General features: G+C 49.6%; 1 protein-coding gene across 4 annotated transcripts in view; it reads left to right on the top strand.

Moving 5' to 3' along the window:
• The window catches only part of CPNE5 (copine 5), a 103,796-nt gene that overhangs the window by 41,154 nt on the left and 43,293 nt on the right, over positions 1-19,349 (top strand). For 2 of the 4 annotated variants that reach the window (XM_005223321.4, XM_059880270.1), the window contains exons 4-9: positions 2,363-2,466; positions 3,889-3,928; positions 4,145-4,221; positions 5,949-6,008; positions 8,056-8,106; positions 8,387-8,450. In XM_005223321.4, the coding sequence (XP_005223378.1) occupies positions 2,363-2,466; positions 3,889-3,928; positions 4,145-4,221; positions 5,949-6,008; positions 8,056-8,106; positions 8,387-8,450 (396 nt within the window). The remainder of the gene's footprint in view (positions 1-2,362; positions 2,467-3,888; positions 3,929-4,144; positions 4,222-5,948; positions 6,009-8,055; positions 8,107-8,386; positions 8,451-19,349) is intronic. The other 2 variants (NM_001205639.1, XM_059880271.1) reach the window with 1 other exon arrangement.

Here is a 19,349-nt window from a genome sequence, read left to right as displayed (position 1 = left end):
ACCAAGAATCGAACCCGTGTCCCCTGCATTGGCAGATAGATTCTTTTTGATTTTATTTTAAACCTTTATTAAACTCTTTATTGGGTTATAACCACTTAACAATGCTGTGATAGTTTCAGGTGAATCACAAAGCAGCTCAGCCATACGTATACATGTATCCATTCTCCCCCAAACTCCCCTCCCATTCAGGTTGGGTAGGCTGATTTTCAACCACTGGGCCACCAGGGTAGTCCCAGAACAAGTAGTGTTATATTCCATCTTCTGATGAGGAAGCTGAGGCCTTGAAAGTCTCTGATCTTGTCACATAATCAGCTTGTGATAAAGTTGGAACTCAAACCCTCTCATCCATTTCCTCCTTCGATCTTACTTCATTCAACAATGAGTAGCTACTCTGCACCAGTCACTGGGAGCAGTGGGCTTCTGCTGTCCTTGCTCTCAGAACCTTACATGTAGGGCAACATGCTTAGAGAACGTGAGCCAGAATGCCTGAAGTCAGCAATTATTAGCCTTATGACTCTAGACAAATTACTTGGCTTTTCGGTGCTTTCATTTTCTCATCCATAAAATAGGGAAGCCTACCATAAAAGGATTAATTAAAGGAATATGGTGCAAAGTGTTTACAGCAGCTGCTGGTGCTATAATCATCTGTGAAAGATGAGGAAAACTTGGATCCTCCCATTGCTTGAGAAGCTCTATCTATTGGGATGAAAAGAGTAGATCACGGTTAGGGCGTGTGGTGAGTGCAGTCATAGGGATATGAGGCGAACTGCGGGAGTTGGAGAGCTGGACTTCTGGGGAGCTGAGTCCTTAAGCATTAGCATGGGAAACCACATGGGGTTTTCCACGTGGCTCAGTGGTAAAGAATCTGCCTGCCAATGCAGGAGACAAAGGAGATTCGTGTTCAATCTCTGGGTCGGGGAGATCCCCTGAAAGAGGAAATGGCAACTCACTCCAGTGTTCTTGCCTGGAAAATTCCATGGACAGAGAAGCCTGGCGGGCTACAGTCCATGGGATCGCAAAGAGTCAGACACTACTGATAGACTAACACACTTTAGCCACTTAAACAACAGGGTCATGAATCTGGGTTCAGCTTTGTGGAATCCTTTGCCTCAAGGTCTCTCACAAGGCTTCTGTCAAGGCGTTGGCCAGGACCTCAGTCCTTTCAAGGCTGGGCTGGGGCAGGATCCCACTTCTAAGTTCCTTCAGTGGTTTTTGGTAGGATTCAGATTCTCAGGGGTGGGTTGGCTGATAGCCATCGTGGTTCCTTTCCACATGGGCCTCTGCATAGGTCAGCTCACACCATGGCATCTGGCTTCATCACAGTGAGCAGGAGAGAGGGAAGGTGCCCAAGACAAAGCCATAGTCTTTTTTGGCCGTGCTGTGTCTTTGGTGTGATCCTTTGTTATGGGAGCTCCTCTGGTTGTGCATCACAGGCTTAGTTTCCCGCTAGCATGTGGGATCTTAGTTCCCCTACTAGGCATCAAACCTATGTCCCCTGCATAGAAGGCAGAATCCTAACCACTGGACCATCAGGGAAGCCCCGCCATAGTCATTTATAACATAACCTCAGAAGTGACTTGTGTTCTAGTCCAATCTTCATTAGAAGCGAGCCATTAACTCCAGTCCACGTTCAAGGGGAGAGGATTACACAAGGGCATGAACACCAGGAGAAGGGATCTTCAGAGATCTCACAGCCCCTGTCTCTGCCTTGCCTTTACCATCAGGGCATCAAATCAGTACGCCTAAATCGAAATGAGTCCAAGAAGGAAGGTAGTCATAGAGGTAGCACAAGTTCAGTGTGCTCACAGAGAGGTGTCTGGTTGAATCAGGACGGTTTCCTGGAGGAGGCAGCATTAACAATGGACCTTGGAAGAGTGGAGGACACGCCACTGGCCGAGAAGGGGAGGCCAGGTGAAGGACACAGCATAGGCAAAGGCAGGGAGGTGGGCAAGTGAGGGGCCTGCTCAGATGTCCAGATATCAAAACCATCTCACTTGGGAATTCCCTGGCCATCCGGTGGTTAGGACTCTGTGATTTCATTGCTAAAGATCCCAGTTTGATCCCTGATTGGGGAACTAAGATCCCACAAGCCAAAAAAAAGCCAACAGAAAAAACACTCTCTCACTTGAGTGGAACCTATGTAAAGAAAATGAGAGTAAGGGGATGGCAGTGGAGATTAGAACCAAAGGTAGATGGCTTCCACTGTGAGATGAGGGAGCTCTCTCCTTGACGAGGGGATGAGGGTGGGGTCAGGGGCTGGAAGAGGTGTGGTTTCCATTACTACTGGGTTCAGGACTGGAGAGTCTCTGAGTCCAGTCCCTCCAGCCTGGCTGCAAGACCCACGCCCCTTCTCCTCTTGCAGTTTGGACGCACTGAAGTCATCGACAACACACTCAATCCCGACTTCGTGCGCAAGTTCATCGTGGATTACTTCTTCGAGGAGAAGCAGAACCTCCGTTTTGACCTGTAAGTAGAAGATGGTGCTGAGGTTGGAGCTGGGGAGGGAACCACGGTTGGGAGGTGGGGCTCCAGGACTTCTTGTTGGGGCAGCAGTTTCCTCACTCGGGAAGGTAAGAGATCTGTCATATCAGAGGAAGCCCAGGGTTGACCTGGGAGAAAAGGGACTATTAGCTGAAGTCCAGCCCCACCCACATCAGGAGATGGAAGAGAGGTGGGGAGAGGCAACAAAGGCACCCCCCCATTTGTCTAGTGTGGAAGGGCACTGGGCAAGCTACCTGATTCTGGGGCGGGTGGTTGAGGAAGATCTTGGGGGCAACTCCAGCTCTGCCTCCAGGGAGCCCAAGTCCCCAGTGAACTCTTCCTCTGTCAAAGCTGGTTCTGGGGGCAGGTCCCCTCCAGTTTCCCCTCCTGCTGAGGTTACCTGGCTGATCAGACTCAAAGCATCTATGTGTTCATCACATGGATGCAGAGTGCCCCTCTCCTGAGGTTAAAGGTGACAGGGGGGTTTCAGTCTGGTGAGTAGGTGGAGGAGTGTTTTGTTGTTTTGTTCGGGGTATAGGGTGGTTAGAAAGGACTGTGCCCCCAGAGAATTGTGGATGGAATGGGGAACAAGGGTTGGCAAAGAGGGAGCGAAGGGAAAAAAATGCAGTAAAAGGAAACAAAAGTAGGGGGAGGAATAGGAGGACTCGAGGCCCAGGGCAGTCAATGCAACCGATTGCTGGGAAGTCAGCTTCCCAGGTGGCACTAGTAGTAAAGAACCTGCCTGCTGATGCAGGAGACACAAGAGACACAGGTTCAATCCCTGGATCGGGAGGATCCTCTGGAAGAGGGCACGGCACCCCATTCTAGTATTCTTGCCCGGAGAATCCCATGGACAGAGGAGCCTGGCAGGCTACAGTCCATGGAGTTGCAAAGAGTCCGATACTACTGAGTGACTAACACATACACAACTTACATCTGGGCTTCCCTGGTGGCTCAGTGGTAAAGAATCCACCTGCCAATGCAGGAGATGGGGGTTCGATCCCTGGGTTGGGAAGATCCCCTGGAGAAGGAAATGCCAACCCACTCCAGTATTCTTGCCTGGAAAATCCCATGGACAGAGGAACCTGGAGGACTGCAGTTCATGGGGTTGCAAAGAGTTGGACATGACTTATTGGCTAAACAACAACATAACTTATATATAGTGAAGTGCTCAAACCCAATCCCATGATGCATTTTGATATCCATTTATCACCCAGATCAAAAGACACACCAGGTCTAGCACCTTAGAAGGCTACCATATTTGTCTCCTTGCTATTACTCCCAGAAATGTCCACTGTGTTAGTGCCTGGTTTGGGGAGAGCATGGGTTCTGGCTCAGCTCAAGAAGCCAGACAGTTCAGGGCAGGCTGCCCCAGCTGCCTTCACCATCTCTCTGTGTTCCCTGCAGGTATGATGTTGACTCCAAGAGTCCTGATTTATCCAAACATGTGAGTTCTGCCAGCACCTGCCCAGCAATTCTGAAAATCTCCTAAATGCCAAACTCTGAGTTGGCCTTGGGCTTCACTATGACACTGAGTGTGTGTCTGACGCTACATCCTGTCATTTCAGAGCCCTCGTATATCCAGGTGTGGGGTGATGGGGGAGGCAGGACGACTGTGAGCCTAGTGGGTGACAGTGGTCTTTTTTGCACCCTGGATGTGCAGGATTTCCTGGGCCAGGCTTTCTGCACCCTTGGAGAGATTGTGGGGTCCCCTGGGAGCCGCCTGGAGAAGTCCCTCACGTAAGTATACAGGGAAGTGGAGGCTATCTGGGTTGCTTCCTCAGTGATGGTCCAACTTGCTGTTCATCCTTGCTGAGGGCTAGCTCAGGGGAGGGGCAAGCCGTCAGCCGGTCATCATGGGCAGTCAGAAGTATGGAGACTGAAAGGGCCTTGCAGGACGTTTAACCCAATTATCTTGGAGGGACCTCGGCTCACTTATTAGAGCCCCACATTCCTTAGAATGGCCGGAGACCTTATGTAGTCCACTCCCACCCCCACCCCATCATTATATAGGGGAAGAAACTGAAGCCCAGAGAGGGAAGTGATTTGCCCAAGGCCACATAGCTAGGAAGTAGAAGAGCTAGGATTTGAACCTAGGGATCTGCTCACATAGAGTAGCCTTCAGATTGTTCGGATGGCGAAGCCCTCCCCACCCCACCCTGCCCCTGCATCATAGGGTTTTCAGTGCTTTAGGGGGAAACTATTACACTGAACAGGCTCTGCCATGAAGAGTCCCAAGGCTTCTCACAGTGGAGCCTGGGGGTGGCTTAAGGGACCAGCCAGGGTTGCCCACGCAGTGGGGTGACCTCTCTTGTCCCTGTTTCTCAGGAACCCCCAGGAGCAGGGCCCAGGCAAGAGAGGCCTGCAAACTGGGACATTTATTCAGGTCACAGGGTAGGGTGGGCAGAAAAGCACCGCCCCCCCGCCCCGGCTTCTGCCAATTTCACACTGGACGCTGTCCCCTCATCATGATCAGTAACTGCAGAATGTGTTATTGGGGGGCGGGGGCTGTTCTCTTTCCCAGGCCCTGTCTCTGACCCCCAACAACTATGTGGAAACTTCAGAGCCCCCAGAAAGTCCTCCTTGTCCCCCAAAAGGTGTCATCCTCTGGCTTCACGGAATATAGTGATAAATAGCTATCATTTCTTGAGAATAGGGAGTAATCCCATGTTTGAGGGCTCTGAAGCTTATAGAATTTGGATCCCAGGAGTCAGTGTGTGTCTGTCCCTCTCAGCTCCCAACTGCCTGGGTCAAAAGCACCTGAGTTATTTGGGTCTGTGCTGCCCCCTGGCCCTCCAGGGGTGGAGGGGCACACCTTCCGGGGGGTGGAGAAAGACTTTGGGTTGGGGAGGAGCCAGTGGGAGGAGCTTTAAAGGTCAAACAGGATCGAAAATGTGGAGACGCAGGGTGCTGGTGAAGGAGGGGACCTACTCCCCCACTGAAGCTTCCACATGGCCAAGTTTAGTTGTTTCCCTGGCTAGACCTATGAATGGCTTCCTTCCAATGGGTGTCTGTTCTGGGCCAGACAGTGTTTCGTCTCTGTGACCTCACGAGGTCAATCTCCCCGTTTCACAGCCTGCACGCTGAGGCTCAGAGAGGTCACGCAGAGGTTCTCAAACTGAAGCAGGCACCAGCATCCCCTGGAGGGCTGGTTTCATAGACTGCTGGGCTCCAACCCCAGGTCCAGGCAAGGGCCCGAGAATTTCCATGTGTAACACGTCCCCAGGGGAGGTGATGCTGCTTGTCCAGGAAACACACCCCAAGAACCTCTGAGGTGAAGTTGCCCAAGGCTTCACCTTGTTAGGTTTGGGAAGAATACCTCTCCTTCCCCTGGCCTGTGGCTCTTGGACCTATTCTGATGTTTGATCCAGAACAGAAACCTGTCTCCAAGAGTTTTGGTGATGCCGAGAGCTCTGGCCCCTCAGGACGGGGATACTCAGCTCACGACATGCTCTTTCTCTCCACAGAATAGGAGCGTTCAGCCTGAATTCCAGGACAGGCAAGCCCATGCCAGCTGTGTCCAACGGGTAGGCCATCAGACACCTCTGGCCCTGGAGTCCTCAGACATTCAGCCAGCTCTGCAGAAGAGGGCCTTGGGGTCCTGGTCCCGTCCCTGCTCCCACCACTGTGCCTTCTTCAGTCCTGCTCAGGGGCACAGAGAGGGTCCTGAGTCCCTCCTACAGGACCCAGGCACTTGGGGCCACTCTGCAGCTGGCCCTCCCCCAACCCAGGCTAGAGCTCTGGCATTCCCAACCCCAGAGGTCAGAGGACTTTGGGGTGCAGGGTGGGGCTTAGAGGTAGGGGCCGTTTCTGGGCATCAGCAGGGACTGGGCCCTCTTCCTTCCTGTCCCCTCCCCAGGCCCGGTTTCTTCGCCCTCCCGCCTCTCAGCCTTCTCCTCCCTTGTCTTTATCTCCCTCTTCTCCAGTGCTTCCACTGCTGGACGTCAGCCTCCTCACAGAGTAGATTCTGCTAAACCCTCACTTTCCGCATTTCCTTACCAGCTGTGGTGGGCTAGCCACGTTCCCCCAGCCCCAACCCTGACCATCTGCTTTTGGCTGGCCTCATGCAAATATGGCCACAGAGACCCTCCCACTCCTTCCCTTTCCTCTCCTGGTTGGCAAGAGGGTCCACACCTGGCAGGGGCTAGGGGGACCAGGGTAGGGAGCATCTGCTTGGGGGACCCACCTGGAGGGGCCATTGGCCTTTGCTGAGGGCCTCTAGAAGCTGGGGTCTCAGTAGCTGGATTGTCCATCCAACTAGCAGGATGTAGGAAAGGGGCCTTCAGGGGACCCAGGGATGCCCGCAGCCCAGGAACAGTATGGATGCTAATTTACAAGAAGAGTAGAAAAGCAGCAATTGGAGAGAGAGCAGGAGTCAGAGAGAGAAACAGAAAGGGAGAGCGAGTGGGAAGGGAGGGAGAGAGAGAAAGGCCAGGCAGGTGGGAGCTGACTGGGGCTGGAGAGCGTGGAAGGAAAGATCGGAAATAGACGAGGGGCTCAGAGGCAAGGAGAGGAGCAGATGGAGAAACATTGGATAGAGGAGGCTGGTGTGAGCATTCTATCTCCCTGGTCAAACAAATCAATCTTTACCAGCAGGCAGGGCTGGCTGGGGGTGGAAGGGCTTTGGGTTACTCAGCTGGCTGCCCAAGTCTAGGGGGACAAGCTGGCCACCTGGCTGGGGCAGGGGACACTCCAGCTGCAGCCCTGCTCTGGCCACCTCATCTGGAGGGATCTGAGCTATCTCATCAGCCCCCTGCAGAGGGCCAGCTCCCCTGCTTCCTCTGTTTGAGAATCTCTCCCTTCAAGAGCTGGCACTAGAGAGAGCTCCATCAGTGGTTCTCCTAAATGTGATCCGCAGCCAGCATGTTGTGGCCCTGAGGCTGGCTCGAGTGTGGGCTGCATTTCATCAGCTTTGCAGAGTGGTAAAGGGAGCCAGGCAGGGAGAGAAATGGTGCTCTTGAGGCCTCCTCCGCGTCAGGCACGGTGTGTGTGCATATTATTTTGTAAAATGGATGCTACAGTCACACCCATTTTATGGGCTAGGAAACTGAGACTCAGAGAGGTGCAGTAATGAGCCCAAAGTCACACAGCTACTGGACGGCTGCCATTTTCTTCTCCCTCCCAGGGGCTGGAAGGGACCTCCCCCTACCCTGGGGTTAGTCCTAAACATCGGAGTGCGATGGGCTAGTACCTGGGCGGGGTGGGGTCCCTCCTGACCAAAGGAAGAGGTCGTGGTAAAACCCCACCCTGGGAACTTGCTCCCCTAGAGAGGATTCTCTGGGGGAGGGGGGCCAACTTCACGTCCTGGTCGCCCACCTCACAGAGGAGCCTCAGGGTTGGCTGAGATCTCTCTCCCCCAGAGAGACCTCAGCCAAGAAGTTGCAGGGGAGGGAGCCATGGGAGACGGCCTGGCAAGCTGCCACCCAGAGTACACCCATCCTCCTGTTTCACTGCCTCTTACTGCTCTCCGTCCTCCAATGGATCAGAGTGGCTCAGAGCTGGGATGTTCCGGGACTCTGGGGATCAGCTGGGTGCAGGGTGGGGTGGCTAGCCCACGAGGTCTTTTGCCCACAGAAGTGGTCTCTGGACGGAAAGTTTGAGAACCACTGGTCTGGAAGCCTCCGGGTGAGTCTGGATGCTTTTCTAGGACTTTCAATGCAGACAGTACCCTTCTTGGTGGGCTCTTGGGGAGCAGGGGGTGGGGCAACTCTAGGCCTGGGGGCCTGGCCCAGGAAGCAGCGCCCTAGATCACAGGAGACTCTGTCTTCTTAGGGGCTTCAGAGCAGATCTGCTGGATGGTGGTGGGGAGGTGAGGGGAGGCTGAAGAGGGCTGATTCAGGGAGAGCTCAGGCTTGTGGCTCTGTCTTTGTCCGACTTTCCATTCTCTCATCTTCTCCTCTCTCAGCGGTGTCCCAGGGAAGAAATGTGGCACCATCATCCTGTCTGCTGAGGAGCTCAGCAACTGCAGGGTGAGTGGCAGAGGGACTGTAGGACAAGACCTGGGGTGGGGGGGTGGGGATGGAGGGCAGGCTGGCCTCCCTGGGACCCTGGGACCGCAGGGTGTCCTTGGAGGCAATGGGGGAAGGCAGGGCTCTTCAGTCTACCTTGGCTGTCGTAGAAGTCCACAGCTTTGGAGCTGGAAGATGTCTCCCCTTTTTAGAGCTGAGCTGACTGAGGCACAGGGAGAGGAAAAAGCTCGCCCACGGTCAGCCGCTGAGCTGGGCTGGGAGCCCTGGTCCACTCCCCGTCACGGCCACGCTCACTTGTCCTTGAGCCAAGACTGCCTTGGCACCAACACTGGCAGCGGAGAGGCCTTTTCAGTCTGGGAGGCTGGGCGCTTAGCATTTAGTTGTCATTTCTCCCTTTTAGCTCTGGAGTAGGGTGATGCCCCTACATGGGGCTGAGGGGGTGAGAGCATGTGGTTGGTGTGTGTGTGTGTGTGTGCGCGCGCGCGCGTGTATGTTGGGAAGCCAGAGTCTGCAGTCCTACACAGCCCTTGGTTTTGCTTCTTCTGTGGGACTGCAGAGAAGCAGGAGGTAGGGACAACTGGAGGGGAGCTGGGGGGTAGCCAGGGTCTTTAATAACGAGGCTGTAGTGTCTCAAACTCTGCATTCAGGGGCTTCCAGTTGGAGAATAAGACACAGAATTGATATTCTTTGGGAAGTACAGCAATGGCTGCTGCTGCTGCTGCTGCTGCTAAGTCGCTTCAGTCGTGATCTGCTCAAACACAGTTGCTCTATCTGCTTTCTCTGCTTGTCTGTTTACCTCTGTGGGTCTGGTGGACCTTGACCCCGGGACTAAACCTCCCCCACATGTACACCAACAGAGGGTGGGGCGTGCAGTAGGTGATCACAGAGGCTCTTCTGTGAATCTTTAATTGAATGAACAGGAAGCCCAAACCAAATGTTTAGGGGATGTGGGTATAACCTGTATATGCTGGCGATCTGGACACTATTGGAGTCCCTACAAGGGAGAGAGTCAGTTCAGTCACTCAGGTGTGTCCGACTCTTTGTGACCCCATGGACTGCAGCATGCCAGGGTTCCCTGTCCGTCACCAATTCCCGGAGCCTGCTCAAACTCATGTCTGTAGAGTTGGTGATGCCATCGAACCATCTCATCCTCTGTCATCTCCTTCTCCTCCTGCCTTCAATCTTTCCCAGCATCAGGGGCTTTTCCAATGAGTCAGTCCTTTGCATCAGGTGGCCAGAGTATTAGAGTTTCTCAGAGAGGACAAGGGCAAGAACCCAGCCGATATGTAGACTAGAGCTTCTATTCAAGCTTCCTGAGCCTCAGTTTCTCCGCCTGTATGCTGGAGCTTGCTGTGAGGATTAAAGGATGTGAAGGTGACCGTGCCCCAGGGGCTCTCCTCCTAGTGGGTGTCTGGGGAAGACCGAATCTGAATTCCCTGAAACCTAAATTCAGTTTGCCCTCAGCTTCTAACTCAGTCGGTGGCTTCCTCCCTGGTTTATAATTAGACAAAGTAATACAAACGAAAGTGCTTTGGAAATTCTAAAGCTCTAGATGGTGCTGGGTGCTGCTATTGGTCTCGTTTTCCGGGATTGGTAAACAGTGTGTGTTTAGGCTCTCCTCCTCCTCCCCCACTCTGCCCTCCTCCCCCTGCATCCACGGATGGCAGCAGCTTCTTAGATTTAAGCAGTTTCAGAGCAAGTGGGGGTGGGGGGCTCCCTCCCTTCCTCTTGAGATTGTCAGCTCCTTTTCTTTGGGGGCATCTTTGGCTGAGTTCTGTCTTTCCCTAGAATACTTGCAAGGAAAAAGAGACTAATTCCCAGCATCTGGCTGAATTAAAATAATTACATCTGATCGGCTTTGCTTCTGTCATCCCAGCATTCAGTAGGAGGATCAAAGGAAGAGGGTGGAGTCTGAGAGATGGTTTTTCACCAGAGCTGGGCTTCCTGCTCAAATGAATATATTCTGCTGGAGCAGACAAACCCTCCTTTCATCCATGGGGATGGTGTGGGCAGGCAGGGACCGGAGAAGGATTAGAGTTGACTCCAGAGGGTCATCAGCATACTTTGATGGGTTATAGAAAAGCCCTTCTCATGGAGAATTTAAATACCAAGAAAGTTCCAACAATCAGAATTTGACCCCAGATATTATTCAGTGATACTTGATGTTGACAAGGCTGAGCTTAATCTCCTGAAAGGCCTCTGAATTACCAAAGAATTCATTATGGTCAGCAGTAAAACAGTGATTAATGCATGTAATACTGACCAATATTTGCATAGTCCTCACAGTTGACAGACTCTCGTGTTGACACTCTATTTGATCATTCACCATGGGACTCAGGGGGCTTCCCTGGTGGCTCAGACAGTAAAGAATCTGCCTGCAATGCAGGAGACAGGGGTTCTATCCCTGAGTCCGGACAATCCCCTGGAGAAAGGCATGGCAACCCGCTTCAGTAGTCTTGCCTGGAAAATCCCATGGACAAAGGAGCCTGGTGGGCTACAGTCCAAGGGATCACAACTGAACAACTAACACTTTCACCTTCGTGGGACTCAGGGCCGTGTAGGTGTGAGTGACCCAGTGTCCAGATGCAGAGAAGTTGGAGTGGCCTGCTTAAGACTGCAGCATTCTAACCCAAGCCTGTGGTTTGGGAGTGTTTCCCTCATCCAGTGAAGTTCTGAACCTTCATGGCACATGCAACAGCTATGGGCTTTGTCAGGCCAGTAGCTGTTAGTAGGCCTGATGAGTGGCTGGACTTCTAGAGAGAGGCAGGAGGGTATTGTGGGTGCGGGTGGTGAATAGCTCCTAGGCTTCCCCTTCCCAGACCCCTAGCTGCCCCTAGGCCTGCCAGGCAGCCAGACAGCCTCGCTCTGGAGCCACAAGTCCCTGGCCAGATGCACATTCTCAATGCCATCCAGTCAGGTCCCTGCACACACTGGTGAGAGTGTGACTCACCTCTCACCAGCCAAGGAAGCCAAAGCTCCACCTGGCAGCTATCCCTCCCCATCTCCTTCTAGGTATCAGCAGCCTGGCAAATAGATGGGGAAACAATGGAAACAGTGACAGACTTTATTTTCTTGGGCTCCAAAATCACTGCAGATGGTGACTGCAGCCATGAAATTAAAAGACGCTTGTCCCTTGGAAGAAAAGCTATGACCAACCTAGACAGCATATTAAAAAGCAGAGACATTACTTTGCCAACAAAGGTCTGTATAGTCAAAGCTATGGTTTTTCCAGTAGTCATATATGGATGTGAGAGTTGGACCATAAAGAAAGCTGAACACCAAAGAATTGATAATTTTGAGCTGTGGTGTTGGAAAAGACTCTTGAGAGTCCCTTGGACTGCAAGGAGGTCAAACCAGTCAATCCTAAAGGAAATCAATCCTGAATATTCTTTAGAATATGATGCTGAAACTAAAACTGCAATACTTTGGCCACCCAATGTAAAGAACCGACTCATTAGAGAAAACCCTGATGCTGGGAAAGATTGAAGGCAGGAGGAGAAGGGGATGACAGAGGATGAGATGGTTGGATGGCATCACTGACTCAATGGACATGAGTTTGAGCAAGCTCCAGGAGATGGTGAAGGACGAGGTAGACTGGTGTGCTGCAGTCCATGGGGTCACAAAGAGGCAGACACAACGGAGCGACTGAACAATAACAAAGCCTGCTTGTGTTTTCATTCATTTCATTTCATCAAATATGCTTGGGCTCAGTTCATGCCCTCCCAAAGTTTTCAATTTTGTGTGAAAGACAGAAATTGCCAGCCAGCAATGACTGTACAGCAGGGTCATCAATCCTGTCAGACCCGTTGCCTCTTTTTTATGACACATGTTTCACAGCACTCTTTACTATCCTGAAGGAAAATTCTTGGACATACCATATAATATGCCAAAATACATACAGGTAAGGCAGTCAGCCCTTGCAGCTACCTAGAGGAAGATCAGTCCAGACAAAGAATACCATAGCTCTTGGAAAGGAAAGAGCAGGAAAACAATAGTGAGTGACGTCAGAGAGACCAAGGTGTGGGTGAATGTGGGGGCCAGATGGTGTGAGACTTTGTGGATGAGAAGCTTAGCTTTAAGTCCTGATAAAGTCAGAACTCTCATTGTTCTAAAGAAAAACTTCAGAGAGAGCCCAGTGTCTGCATATGTGAGTCTTGGGAAGATTCCGGGAGAAAGATAGGAATAAAGAGGTAAGGTGAAGTGAGGGAAGTGGTGAAGGTCTTCTGATTCCCAGAATAAGCAGGTTGATCTTTGGGAATGATTTGTGTGTCTGTGTGTGCATGTGTGTGTGTGTGTGTGTGTGTGGTTAGCACAGCTCTGTGTGCTGCACGATGAAAAATCAGCATTCAGATATCACCCTTTTATTTTTTATTTTTTAAAGGAAGAGCAGGTCCTTAGTTATTTTGGGTTGCACTTGGTCTTCGTGGCTGTGCGTGGGCTTTCTCTCCTTGCAGGGGCTACTCTAGTTGTGGTGCTTCTCTTGTTGCAAAGCACAGGCTCTATGGCACGTGGGCTTTAGTAGTTAGGCATTCGGGTTCAGTGGTTGTGGGACATGGACCTAGTTGCTCCATGGCCTGTGGGATCTTCCCGGACCGGGAATCAAACCCATGTCCTCTACATTGGCAGGCAGATTCCTGTCCACCGTACCACCAGGGAAGTCCCAGACATCACCCTTTTAAAAAGTTAGTTTGCAATATTTTGGTCTTAGAAATCATCTTTCTGGTTAACAACAACAACACACAGAATGAAAGAAATCAAAACAAAAACATTTTTCCTGATGCTGAAAAAATAATATGTTCCCAACAGACAGTTGAAAATACAGACGAGAAACATCACGAAGAGATAATCACTGTTGACATTTTGAAGCCTTTCCTCCAAGGCTTTTTTCCTGTGTGTCCAAGTATATAGTTTTTTCTTATAATTAGTAGAATATGATATCCAGATTTATTTTTCCCATGTCATTAGATATTCTTGGAAGACATATTTAATAGCTACATATCAATTTTCTGTTGTATGGATGGGCCATAATTTATTAAATCTGTTCTCTTAAAGGGAAACAATATAATTAATACCTTGAACATTCTCATAGCTGACTTCTTCCATTTTTCTTTGAACTTTAGTTGATGGAGTTTGGTTAGTATCCTAGACACACAGGCTCAATGAGTGGGAGGAAAAATGGTCAATCTGCAATTCTCCGCCTGTGAATGACCACATCAACAAATACACAACTGATTGGCTTGCTTGAGAAGCCAATCATTAAAACAGCAGAGAAAAACCAGCTTGACCTCAACGTGGTTATTCAGTCAATGTCTAGAGACAGGCCCAGCTCCTAGACCGGCTTGAATACTCGCCATCTACGTGAGAATAAACTGTAGCCTGTGGAGTCTTCACCACCACCCCTAATGCCTACACCCAGGTCTCTTGCTTCTGCAGGCTTGCCCAGGCAAGCAGGGGTTCTGGGGCTAGGCCCCTCTGTGAATGCAAGAGCCCTTCCAGAGGTCCGTGGTCACAGAATCACCCCCAACTCTGAGTTGTGTTCACACTGGAGGAGTGCTAAATCTGAGTTGTGGCTAATGATTCATTTTCTTACCTTTTTTAAATTTAATTTTTAGTTTATATTGGGATATGGTTGATTTACAATGTTGTGTTAATTTCAGGTGTATGTGTGTGTATGTGGCCACACGTGCTCAGTCACGTACAACCCTGCGACTCCATGGACTGTCGCCCGCCAGGCTCCTCTGTCCATGGAACTCTCCAGGCAAGAATACTGGAGTGGGTTGCCATCAAAGCGATTCAGTGATACATTTACGTATATTCATTCTTTTTTCAGATTCTTTTCCCTTACAGGTTCTTTCTTTTCAATGTCTTCATTTTTCTGACTAAAAAAGACAGTACACTAATCCCAGGAAATTTGGAAAACATAGCAAATATTAAGGAGAAGACCATAAATGTCACTCTGTTCCACATCTATTTAAAAGTGTTTCTTAGGGTACAGAATATGAGCAGTAGGGCAAAGCGATTAAGAACTTGGGCTCTGGATCCAGACTAAATGCCATTGCTTACTAGCTCTGTGACCCTGGGCAAGTTGCTTGACCTTTCTGTACCTCAGTTTCTTTATTTGTAAATGGCTTTATTTTATTTAAAATAGATTTTTGATATTTTACGTGTCATGGAATTTTTTTTTTGCATTTTTTTTTTAAAAATACCGCATTAAAATCTTTATTTTGATTACTGAGATTTTTGGAGTTGCTTAAATTTTGCACTGGCCTTATCCTGGCTCTCACCCTGGGGGCTGCCAGCAAGACTCAAGCCAGAGTAACCTTCCATTCTCCCCTCCTGGTTGTGGCTACCCTCTCCCAGCCTTCAGCCCACCTGCTGACCTCTGGCCTCCAAGGCCCTCTCCTGGGTCAGGGAGGGCTAACATGTTAGAGTAGGCCAGGCCACCACCCCAGAGAGAAAGGCTGTTTGTGCTGTGGTCTCGCCAGCAGCCTGATTAACATGCGGAAAGATGCAAATTGAAGCAATCCTGCTGTTAGAGAAGAACTTAATATGTTTTTTAAAAAGATGAGGTGAAAAGGCAGAAATTGCAGAAAATTATATATTGCCGGAGCTGTTTTACCATCCCTGCAGTTGATTCCAGAGATGCTTCTGGTTTGGGAAAGGCATTTTATGTGCTCAGGGAGCCCCCCTCTCTCTGACTGAGAATGTCAAACAGCAGGATCTTTGACCCTTGGCCAGATTTTGCTGCTCCCTAATCCTGCTTGCCCAGTACATTTTATTGCCTCTTCTGGAGTCACGTGTATATCAAGGGCTGATTCATTTATTAACCCTTATTTAAGAGGAACAAAGCATAGTAAATATGATTATTACCATAAACCATGTGAAAGCGTGAAAGTGTTAGTTGGTCATGTCTGACTGTTTACAATTCCATGGACCATAGCCCACCAGGCTCCTCTGTCCATGGGATTCTCCAGGCAAGAATGCTGGAGTGGGTAGCCATTCCCTTCTCCAGGGGATCTTCCCAACCCAGGGATTGAACCTGAGTCTCCTGCATTGCAGGCAGATTCTTTACTGTCTGAGCCATCAGGGAAGCCCAACATAACCCATAACCCATAGCCACCTTCAAAAGCAAGTCCCTCAGCAGCTCCATGTTCCTTGTCTCAAGGGCTCCCCATGGGTTGTGCACCCTTTAGAGAGGAAGGGTGCCTTGGTTACAGCTAGAAAGTCCCTGAAGTTTTGTCTTATGGCCATGGATTTGAATGGCCCCATACTGTTTATCATAATGGGCTTTTGGCAAATGTTACTGGGTCTAGATGGTGTTAGGGAGGACAGATCAAGTTGAACAGCCAAATAAATCTCTATCAACGCCGCACACATATTTGCTATGGGGGTGCGGTAGGGGAACGAGGTGTGGCTCACTGATGGATTTTTCCAGTTAGATGAATTTCAGAGCCAATCTTTTATCTTTTTTTTTTTTGGACTAGTTTGCACAGAGGAGACTTCTCTAAAATGGATTTCACACTTCTCTGACTTCTCAAACTGAGACTGCAGAACATAATTAAACTTATCTTGATGATTCAGGGTCATCATTTGGAATCTCAGTTATTAATCTTTGGAGCCAGACTGTCTGGTTTCAATCTAAGCTTCTCCTCTTATTAAGCTTTGTGGCTTCAGGAAAGAGTATTAACCTCTCTGTGCCTCAGTTTCCTTAGCTTTAAAATGGGAATAATCATTGTATTTATCATAAACACTAGCTGGACACTGGCAATTTCATATGGGTCGGCCTAGGAGTAAATGGCACTCAGAAAGTATTGGCTTTGATTCTTTTATTTAATTTTTTTAAATTTTATTTATTTAATTATTTTTGGCTGTGCATGGACTTTTCTCTAGTTGTGGCGAGCGGGGTCTTCTCTCTGGTTGTGGTGTGCAGGCTTCTCACTGCTGTGGCTTCTCTTGGAGCACGGACTCTAGGGTGTGTGGGCTTCAGTACTTGCAGCACATGGGCTCAATAGTTGTGGTTCCCGGACTCTAGAGCCCAGGCTCAATAGCTGTGGCACATAAGCTTAGTTACTCCGAAGTATGTGGGATCTTCCCGGATCAGGGATTGAACCTGTGTCTCCCACGTTGGCAGGTGGATTCTTTACCACTGAGCCACTAGGGAAGCCCCTTAAATTTGTATTAGAGTGTAGTTGCTTTACAATGTTGTGTTGTTTTCTGCTGTGGCTCTTTCAGCTGTTCTATGTTAGGCTCTGTGGACTGGGACTTAACATATATTATCTCCCTTGGTCTTCCAAACAGTCTCAGGGGGAAGTCTCCATTTTCCAGAGGAAATGCTGAGACAGGTGAAATTGCTTGCCCCACGCTGCTCAGCTGGCAGACGGCGGGGGTGGGGTGGGGGTCTAATCAGGGGCTGTGGCTCCTTTGTACTCTTTTCTCTGTCAGGTGCTGTGCTGGGACCATGGCCCTCCCAGTGGAGCCCTAAATGGTCCCTGAAGTTATGGTCTATTAAGTTCTGCATTAATATTTTTCTGATATTTCTACTCCCCTTCATGATGATCTTGCAGGGCCCCCCATGGGGTTTCCTAGGCAGGAAAAATAAGAGACTGTTCTTCTGGATTTTGTGGCATCTATTTTGGTTGTTTTCAATATATGTATGCATTTTATTGGGCTTCTCTGGTAGCTCAGACAGTAAAGAATCTGCCTGCAATGCAGGAGACCTGGGTTCAAACCCTGAGTTGGGAAGATCCCCTGGAGAAGGCAATGGCAACCCTGTGTTCTTGCATGGAGAATTCCATGGACAGTGGAGCCTGGTGGGTTATAGTCCATCAGGTCGCAAAGAGTCGGACATGACTGAGCAACTAAAACACACACATTATATAGTCAGCCAGTATAAATTGTCATGTGTAGCTCGTCTGTGTTCATTCAGGTGAGGGTGTCACACAGGTGACCCCAGCTGTGGGAGAGGTCACTGTGATAACCACCAAGTTATGTCCTGGGGAGGCTGAAGGGACCCTGGATTCCCAGACTGTCCCCTGAGCACCAGCCTTCCCCAGATGCCAGCCCATATGGTCCCTGTGGCATTGGCACCAAAACCTAAGCCGTCCAGCTTTAAAGGACAGTGATGGTCATCCTGTCCACTTTTTAGAAGAAGAAGCAGGAAGAGGGCTTGAAGAACTGCTGGGACTCGCTAGAACTCAGAGCTCTGTGTTCCTTGCTGAGGCTCCTCCTCAGCAGAGTATGGTCCTCTCTGTTTTCTGATGTTACTAATGGTTCCATCCAGGGGGAGGAGCCAGGACCCCCTTGATGGGCATGGGATCTGTTCACTGGGGCTTCCCAGGTGACACTATTGTAAAGAACCCACCTGCCAATGCAGAAGATGTAAGAGACATGGGTTCAATCCCGGGGTTGGGAAGATTCCCTGAAGGAGAACAGGGCAATCCACTCCAGTATTTTTGCCTGGAGAATCCCATGGACAGAGGAGCCTGGTGGGCTACAGTCCATAGGGTTGTAAAGAGTTGGACACGACTGAAGTGACTTAGCATGCATGCATGATCTGTTTAGCCATACAAGACCTGCTCTTGGCTTAATGCTCTGCTGTCACAGTCTTGAAATCTCTTAATACTCTTTGAAAAAGGACCTCACCCTTTCCTTTGGCACTGGGTCCCACAAATTACACAGCCAGTGCACAGTTCAGGGAGGTGAGGGGAACCCACCGGGTCCTATGCCACCTCCTTTTCCTAGGCCTTGGGATGGAGCTTGCCAGGAAAGCATTTAGGTGCCCCCTCCATCCAGCATGAGATGCGATTGGAAATTTCTCCTGGGTAGAGCTAATAACTGTTAGAAGTGGACTTCAGTTCAATTCACTCACTGAGTTGTGTCTGACTCTTTGTGACCCCATGGACTGCAGCACGCCAGGCTTCCCTGTCCATCACCAACTCCCGGAGCTTGCTCAAACTCATGTCCATCGAGTTGGTGATGCCATCCAACCATCTCATCCTCTGTCATCTCCTTCTCCTCCTGCCTTCAATCTTTCCCAGCATCAGGGGCTTTTCCAATGAGTCAGTTCTTCACATTAGGTGGCCTAAGTATTGGAGTTTCAGTTTCAGCATCAGTCCTTCCAATGAATATTCAGGACTGATTTCCTTTAGGATGGATTGGTTTGATCTCCTTGCAGTCCAGGGCACTCTCAAGAGTCTTCTATACAGTTCAAAAGCATCAACTCTTCAGTGCTCAGCTTTCTTTATAGTCCAACTCTCACATCCAAACATGACTACTGGGAAAATCATAGCTTTGACTAGACGGACCATTGTCGGCAAAGTAATGTCTCTGCTTTTTAATATGCTGTCTACGTTGGTCATAGCTTTTCTTCCAAGGGATAAGCATCTTTTAATTTCATGGCTGCAGTCACCATCTACAGAGATGTTGGAGCCCCCCAAAATAAAGTCTCTCACTGTTTCCACTGTTTCCGCATCTATTTGCTATGAAGTGATGGGACCAGATGCCACAATCTTAGTTTTTTGAATGTTGAGTTTTAAGCCAGCTTTTTCACTCTCCTCTTTCACTTTCATCAAGAGGCTCTTCAGTTCTTCACTTTCTGCAATAAAGGTGGTGTATCTGAGGTTATTGATATTTCTCCTGGCAATCTTGATTCCAGCTTGTGCTTCTAGCCTGGCATTTCACATGATATACTCTGAATAGAAGATAATAAGCAGGGTGACAATATACAGCCTTGACGTACTCCTTTCCCAATTGGGAACCAGTCTGTTGTTCCATGTCCAGTTCTAAGTATTGCTTCTTGACCTGCATACAGATTTCTCAGGAGGCAGGTCAGGTGGTCTGGTAGTCCCATCTTTTGAAGAATTTTCCACAGTTTTCTTTGATCCACACATTCAAAGGCTT

The sequence above is a fragment of the Bos taurus genome, chromosome 23 (genome assembly GCF_002263795.3).
Source record: "Bos taurus isolate L1 Dominette 01449 registration number 42190680 breed Hereford chromosome 23, ARS-UCD2.0, whole genome shotgun sequence".
In the NCBI taxonomy this organism is placed as follows: Eukaryota; Metazoa; Chordata; class Mammalia; order Artiodactyla; family Bovidae; genus Bos; species Bos taurus.
This window is presented reverse-complemented; position numbering and strand designations above follow the sequence as displayed.